Source organism: Erythrolamprus reginae, chromosome 3 (genome assembly GCF_031021105.1).
Source record: "Erythrolamprus reginae isolate rEryReg1 chromosome 3, rEryReg1.hap1, whole genome shotgun sequence".
Taxonomy (NCBI): domain Eukaryota; kingdom Metazoa; phylum Chordata; class Lepidosauria; order Squamata; family Dipsadidae; genus Erythrolamprus; species Erythrolamprus reginae.
Window position 1 is genome coordinate 43520701 of NC_091952.1, and position 8216 is coordinate 43528916.

General features: G+C 36.6%; 1 protein-coding gene across 9 annotated transcripts in view; it reads right to left on the reverse strand.

Annotated features, from left to right (window-relative positions):
• ARMH1 (armadillo like helical domain containing 1) overlaps nucleotides 1-8216 on the reverse strand; it is a 43595-nt gene that overhangs the window by 15578 nt on the left and 19801 nt on the right. For 4 of the 9 annotated variants that reach the window (XM_070745007.1, XM_070745016.1, XM_070745010.1 and 1 more), the window contains exons 8-11: nucleotides 8029-8101; nucleotides 5389-5518; nucleotides 3888-3965; nucleotides 1846-1960 (exon numbers count right to left, since the gene is read on the reverse strand). In XM_070745007.1, the coding sequence (XP_070601108.1) occupies nucleotides 1846-1960; nucleotides 3888-3965; nucleotides 5389-5518; nucleotides 8029-8101 (396 nt within the window). Of the gene's footprint in view, nucleotides 1-8; nucleotides 582-1845; nucleotides 1961-3887; nucleotides 3966-5388; nucleotides 5519-8028; nucleotides 8102-8216 lie in introns of those variants that run through there. The other 5 variants (XM_070745012.1, XM_070745011.1, XM_070745014.1 and 2 more) reach the window with 3 other exon arrangements.

Below are 8216 nucleotides of genomic sequence, written 5' to 3' on the forward strand. Positions count from 1 at the left end.
AGTACAAATTAAATTCAACAATTCAATTATAATTTTATTTAACATGGATATTCTGTTTCGTCTGTTGGAGTGTAGGTTAGTTGTACAAGGAGCTGTTATACATGAATATATAATGCATAATGATATGAATTAGGGTTAGGCTGTGGAACTGGCCAAAAATTATTCAATGGTAAAAGCCATTTTTGTTCCTTAAAATTTTCTGAGCTTTATCTCCTTCGGTGGTATCGTACTGTTGCTATTTGTTCTGAGACTATGGGAACTGTAGTTTAGTACAATCTGTGTACTGCAACAGACGAGAAAACCAGTCAAGTAATTATCTAGTCAATGAAAACAGAAATCACCTGTCCCGGGGTTGCAAATGGCACAGAGTTTGCACTGCCATTATATAAGTCCTCCATGCTTTCTTCACAGGGGTACATGAAATTTTTTTGAAAAAGGTACTTTGTGCAAAGGGTGCAGAAAAATGGAGAGAAGCTTAATATCAACAATAAACGTAAAACCTGAATGAAATTAAGCAAGTGACTCAAAGAATAGTTCACTGTCTTCAGAGTATAATTCTTCTTCAGGGCTTGATTCTATTTCTAGGTTGAGGAGAAAAAAAATTCAGTCAAAAATGTTTAGTCTTGAATCTATTACTGAAGCATTGAACTAATTTTAAGCATGTATATAGATGCATACCTACATATACACATGAACATGGTTCAGGTCATCACAAGACTGGTGCTACAGAAATTAAATAATCAAATGACTATAGGCCATTTTATTTTGCAATAAAGTTACATCATGGAGATATGATTTTATCCATTTTGGGTTGTCAGCTGGTATTTCCTTCCACAGGTTTTATATACACAAATGCACCAAAGCATATATAAAAATATTAGCTTTTATATTTTTATTGCTTGATTAAGCAGTTTCTGAATTTAGCTATAAATTATGTGTTAAATGCTTTTCTGATTCTGCACGAATGGAGAATTTACAATTCTGCACATTGTATATACAGTTCTGTATATGCAGTTTAATGTTTCCAAATGTAAAATAATGCACTTGGGGAAAAGGAATCCTCAATCTGAGTATTGTATTGGCAGTTCTGTGTTAGCAAATACTTCAAAAGAAAAGGATTTAGGGGTAGTGATTTCTGACAGTCTCAAAATGGGGGAACAGTGCAGTCAGGCAGTAGGGAAAGCAAGTAGGATGCTTGGCTGCATAGCTAGAGGTATAACAAGCAGGAAGAGGGAGATTATGATCCCGCTATATAGAATGCTGGTGAGACCACATTTAGAATACTGTGTTCAGTTCTGGAGACCTCACCTACAAAAAGATATTGACAAAATTGAACGGGTCCAAAGACGGGCTACAAGAATGGTGGAAGGTCTTAAGCATAAAACGTATCAGGAAAGACTTAATGAACTCAATCTGTATAGTCTGGAGGACAAAAGGAAAAGGGGGGACATGATCGAAACATTTAAATATATTAAAGGGTTAGATAAGGTCCAGGAGGGAAGTGTTTTTAATAGGAAAGTGAACACAAGAACAAGGGGACACAATCTGAAGTTAGTTGGGGGAAAGATCAAAAGCAACATGAGAAAATATTATTTTACTGAAAGAGTAGTAGATCCTTGGAACAAACTTCCAGCAGACGTGGTAGATAAATCCACAGTAACTGAATTTAAACGTGCCTGGGATAAACATATATCCATCCTAAGATAAAATACAGAAAATAGTATAAGGGCAGACTAGATGGACCATGAGGTCTTTTTCTGCCGTCAGACTTCTATGTTTCTATGTTTCTGTATACTGTATATGTTTCTTGTCGTAGACTTTTGCCCATGGCTGCAAAAAGCATACCTGTTAAAGAAGTTTTTCCGTTAGCCAAACAATCTGGTGGAATATTGACTATATTGGTAGCCAATATATCAGCCTGTACAGCATCCATATTCAAGTATAAATTTGCAGCATCTCGCTGAGAAAAGAAAAATGTTCATTTTAATTTGAAAACATGGTGATCATGAATGACTCTTGTGTCTTCCTGTTGCAAAACCCATTCAAACTAAATTCTCTACACACCTTCCTAACTCCAATCCCATGATGATTGTTTATAGCACAAATTACTAGAAACAAAGGGCAAGTTCATACAAATGCATCAATTGATTTCACTTTGATACATGGGCAAGCATATGAAACGTTTTCAATGGAAATTTAACATAGGTCTTATTGTAATTATTATGCTGCAGTTTAATTAGACATGAACATGCATATGTGAATCAGATTAATGTCCTGGTCCTTAAATTGGGGGGTTGATGGCCTCTGTCTTTTGATCACATTGGATATGCTAAGTGTGACTAATGAAGTAGGGGAAAAAATCTGTTTTTCGTGTGCCTACTCAGTCTCTTGTCACCTTTCAATTATATTTCACACACCGGAAGAATATTGAGAAAGTAAGTAATGTAAATCGCTTAGCCAATTTTGCAATCATTAATAGCCTTTGTTTTAACTACAATTAAACAACTTTATGGCTGCTGGGAACTAAAATTTCTTAACATCTGAGGGGCAATATGGTTCCACTCTTGGTCTTGGCAATGGCAGATTTCAGTAATCTTCTCTAGATAATTAACTTGCCCTTTGATCTCAATCTGCAGCATGTTATGTGTTGTATTCATGCATAATTGGTAGTAATCCAGAAGGTCTTGTCTCTAGATTTCTTAACATCCTATAGGGAATTTTAAGCAAATGATTATAATATGGTGTGTACCAAAATTGCAAAGCCACCTCTGCTGATATGGTTAATGAAGCTGTATGGCAAGAACTCTGTGAACGAGAAAATTTACCCACGAGCAAGCCAACATTGCAAAATTGACAAAATGTTGGGGCATGGATATGTCAGAAAATAATAACATTTCAAACAAATGGACACTTAAGTCATGTAATCATGAAATCTGCCTAAGGCAAATGACAGAAATCACTATTTCTGCCTCTCTCTCTGTCCCAGTGTTTTAAGCTTCCAATAATTTTGGTCCATGGACTTTTGGCCATTCTTTTTCTAGCCTTAAGACTGAACTATCCCTATATTGTGTTTATCAAATAGCCATGACTGAGCAGTACTAAGAACAGTACTAAGAACATAAGAAGAGCCATGCTGAATCAGGCCAAAGCCCATCGAGTCCAGCATTCTGTGTCACACAGTGGCCCACCAATTGTCCATGGGGATCTTGAGCAGAAAGAGAAGGCAAGACCCTCCCTTTCCCTTGACTCAAGGGAATCCTGCCTGCCTCAACCAACATACAGGCAGCACTTGGACATCTGTTTCAATAACCATCTATATGCTTGGCGTGCCAGGTTCAGGTTCTTATCTTTCTTAAAATGTAGGAACCCCTGCTGTGGGGCAATCATCCAAAACAAAATAGAAATTGAACAGATTTAGGGACTGTTTAAAAATACATAGCAGGGAGAGAGAATAAATAACATTTAACTTAGTCTCCTGATTATCATTTGGAAAGATGGAAATAGAAAGTTAGGAAAAAAAGCTCGTTTTTGTTTTTGCTTTAATGAAATGTTCGTCTGAACATTGTCAGTTAAATTTCCCTGAATGTACATCCCTCTGCAATGCAGACTCTAAATATTACTATATTTAATAATAGCATAATTTTATAAAAAGCTATTTTCACTGTACCAAGATAAATAACATTTTTAGAGAAATCAGTGTAATTATTTTAAAGTTATATATAATACCTGGATTTCCTCAGTGAGATACAGTACTTAACAATAATGAAATATGTTTTAAAAATACATGTTAATATTAATCCTTAATCTTGCCCTTAAAATATAAAACTTGGTGCTTAAAACTGAAAATTCATCAGGCAAGCCCAATATATACAGGACTGAAAACATACCATGAATAGCTCGAACAATTTTTCTCCCATGGCCTTCTGAAGGTAGTTCACAATCACTATAAACATCTGCACAAAATACTACAAGGAAACATCAGTCCAGCTATAGGAAAAATCATCACAATTTTGCAAACATTTGAAACATTTACAAAGTGTTTTCCAAAGCACCTCCCTGCTTGAAGTAATAAAATAGCTGTGTCATCTGGAAAGCTAACTGGTCTTCTGCATCGCTATATCCATTTGCAGCCATTTTTTATTTATTTATTTATTTTATTTAATGGATTTGTATGCCGCCCCTCTCCGGAGACTCGGGGCGGCATACAAATTTTGTTGAGTCTGTTGCTGAGTGTGCTTATGCAGGCAAGCAGTGGCAGCATTTGAAACACTTAACTCCCCTAAAGAAAGAATGCTTTTAAAAAACCCTTTATGACCTTTATGGCATTTAATTGGTCGGATGTCCTTATACAGTGTTTGCAGCAGGTATTTTTTTCTTTGTGCCCTAGTAGAGAAGCATCTGCCAATATCTAGGATTGAACTCTCAACTTTCTGAGTAGGTTGAGAGTTCAGTCCTAAATAGTGGCAGTTGTTTCTCTCCTAGGATGCTTCGTTTGTACTAAATCACTGTTGAAGTGCCCCTTTCAAATTATTTGCTCAATTACTGCATAAGGTAAAACACTATGTAGGAATTCTTGGGCAGGTTTAGTTGGTATTTGGTTTTTCTCTTCCTGTGCTTGTGCTAGAGTGGAAATGGATAAGAGGGGAGCATTACTATTGTCAAGGATTAGTTAAATCCTAGGTGATATTCCATTATGTTACCGTAAGATAAAAGAAGGATGTAAGCATGTAATGAATGTTGAATCATAGGGGTAAACTGCAACCTGATTGGGCCAGAGCATTATAAAATGCAAAGCAACTTTACAATTATTGTTAGCTGTTAGCTGCTGGCTGTTGGTGGTAAGGTTAGTTGGCTGACTGGGGCAGTTTTGAGCATGAGTTAGAGCTGTAGTGTTGATACGGAGAAACGTGGATTCGTTTAGTATCTACATGTAAGTAAGCTTTACTGCATATAGTTTGTTCCTGAAAATAGAAGACTTAGAAGATATTTTGAATGTACGAAGAGTAAAAACTGTTTACTACTGTTTTCTACAGATGTGTCTTTGTTATTTCTCTGCACTTGTTCCTAAAAAGCCACACTATAAATTCTGACATCTTCTCAAGTACTACTGTGTAGCTCTGTATTTCTGGACAACTATCACTAGTAGTTTTAAAACAAAAACTAGGGATATCATTCTCCCCGCTTTGCTTAAATATGGAAGCAATACCGTTTCTACACAAACATGTTCCATCCTTATCCATCTTGTACTTCGGCCATACTTTATCTTGCTTCTATTGGTAGTTGTCCATAATACCAGTTTCATATATAAACTCTTAATTTCAGTTACAGAAATGACAAGAATAAGCTACATTGTTACCCCCCTCCTCACCAATTCCAAATGGTACTTGCCTCTAATGTGATGCTGGCTTGTCTTTGGCCGTTGGTGTGGTCCTTGTTGCCCATGGCACACATAAGGCCATGTACCACATTCAAGGTCATCAGCTCCTCAGCCACGTCCCTAGATTCCTGGGCCAGAATTCTGAGGGGAATATTTAATAGTTAACAACTAAAATACTAACACAGACTGGTTCTGTAAAGGTCTGAATGATATGAAGTAATAATTCAAATAGTGCAGGGCAGGCTACATGTGGCCTAAACCCAGGACTCATTTTTGCTGTACTCAGAACAAGTCAGACTAAAATGGGTTTTTCCCCCTCTTTCTTTTTGAATGGTTGATTAAAGAGCAAAGGGCTTCTTGGGGTTTCTACAAAATCTATTTTGCCCCTTAAATCTATACAAATCTCACAGAACACTAAATCAATAAAAACACCAGATCTTCTTTGGTAATATTCCATTTGCTCTTTCTCCTGTGAGAACTCCACCAAAAATAATAATACTGTAGCCAGTTTTTTTAATAAAAAAGATGGAATAACAACAGCGGCATACAGGGGCGGCATACAAATCCAAATAATAAATAAAATAAATAAACAACAGCATAGTTTAAATGCCACTGCATCCTTTTCTGATGAATTAAAAAGCAGCCATTGCACCTGCTTTTGCTACTACCATTTATCTGTAAATATAATAAAATTATTTTTAAAAAATAGTTAAAAGGAAAAAGTACTCCCCTTCCCCACTTGGGAGTGCAGCAAAGCCTGATATGGCCCTTGAGTTGACACATTGTGTACTCTACTATAAAAACATGCATTACATTGCATAATTTAAATAATTTAATAACACCTAAATCACTTATTTGAATAACTACTTTGCATTTCAAAGATGATAATCGAAACAATGAAATATGCCTTCTTCAGGATACCAATAAAGCTTCAAACTACTCAGTAATACTGTCTCTGTACAATAAAACTGTAATAAGTACTTGGTAATGTTCTGTCTAGACAGGTCACCAATCAGAATTAAAAGCCACACATACTCAAAGAATAGTATATAAAAAGTATATTGTTTACAAAATGTTCAGGTAAATAATGGTTAATAGTTCTAACTCTAAATTAGTCCATTCTGGCAGCATTCACAGCTTAATGTCACTGAGATATTAACAGGTTCTGGCCGGAAGCCAAAAATTCATTAGGATTTTCTTTTGAAGTGATTCTGTCAATCAACCGCACTTACATTTCACTGTAGCCCTTCAGACGATCCAGATAGCTTGGGTTAAAGTGATCTGAAAGCAGGAAGGCACTTTTAACTCCGGCTCACACATGGCCATGATTTTAGGAACATTGTTCACCACGTTCAGTACTCATGAGGCTGTCACTTATATAGTGACAAGGCATGACCAAGTGTTTCATAGAGCTACTAACGCAAAGATCCTTCCTTCTCGGATACTCCTGTGTGGACATAGTTCTCCTCACTCTTGTGTCTAACATGGGCTCCTCCTCTATTCCATCTTCCTCCTCTGACTCACTCAGTACCATAACTGGGTGCGCTACAGTCTCTGGTTGGTCCTCATTCTTTTACCCCTCATCACTCTCACTATCAGACTCGGATATCAACAACACTGGCCTAGGATACCAATATGCATCCTTCTGTCCAACAGGTAATACTGTCCATATTGCAATATTAACCAGATGTTAACATGGACATTAAGATCAGGATATCAACAATAAAACTGCCATATATAATAATATTACAATTACTCTGATTCTGGTAAATGACTACTGATATTTCATTATTAATTTAAAGTAGCTTAATTATGTCAATCATTTAATTATCCCCTCCTTCAGAACTACCCTTTTATTTCCTCTATTACAATAGGATTTTATGAATGGAAAGATGCAAAGATTTAAATATATCCATCTCCTTAAACAGTATTTGCTTCTTTTCCCTTTCCTTTGTAATTGTGATAAGAGTCTTAATTATTATAAAGCATTATCGGAATAATGGTCATCTGCATTATACCAAGTAGGAATGGACCAGATTACCTATGGGTATCCCAGCGGCTGGTCAGGTCCCACAGAGTTGGCCTTCTCCAGGTCTCTGTGGCGGCCCCAACCCTTTGGAATCAACTCCCTCTGGAGATTCGTACTGCCCCCACCCTCTTGGCCTTACGTAAGGTTTTAAAAACTCACCTTTGTCGGCAGGCTTGGGGCTGCTGAGTGTTAACATTTCACTCCGGCTGATAATCTGAATGCATATTATGATGGGATGAATGTGGATGAGTGTTTTTTAAGTATTGGGGTTTTAGATTCATTTTAGGTTTTGGATTTCTGATATGCTTCACTTTTGTATTTTGTACTTATCTTGTTGTGAGCCGCCCTGAGTCTACGGAGAAGGGCGGCATAACAGTTCAATCAATCAATCAATCAATCAACCAACCAATCGATAAATAAATAAATAAATAAATAAATAAATAAATAAATGCATGTAAATTTTTTGTCAAAACAACTACTTTTTTTAAAAAAAAGTTATCTGAAGGGTGTCTGTATGTTCTGGTTTACGCTTGGACTTGGTGGTTCCTTGTGCCTCTTCTGCTAGAGGAGGAGCTATTTCAAATGTTTAGACAGCTAGTTGCAGTAACTAAAAACTTCTTACCCAATGGTTTTGGCTGCTGCAGCTTGCTGAACATATGCTGGCAAGGATTCCATCAGACGCAAAGAGCCTGCTTCTAAACAGATGATGCAAAAATAGAAATCACACACAGTATCTCATATCTTTCCCAAAGTTTTACTTTTGAGTTGAGAAGGAGCAAGGTAGAACATTCTTAATTAGATCCCCCACCC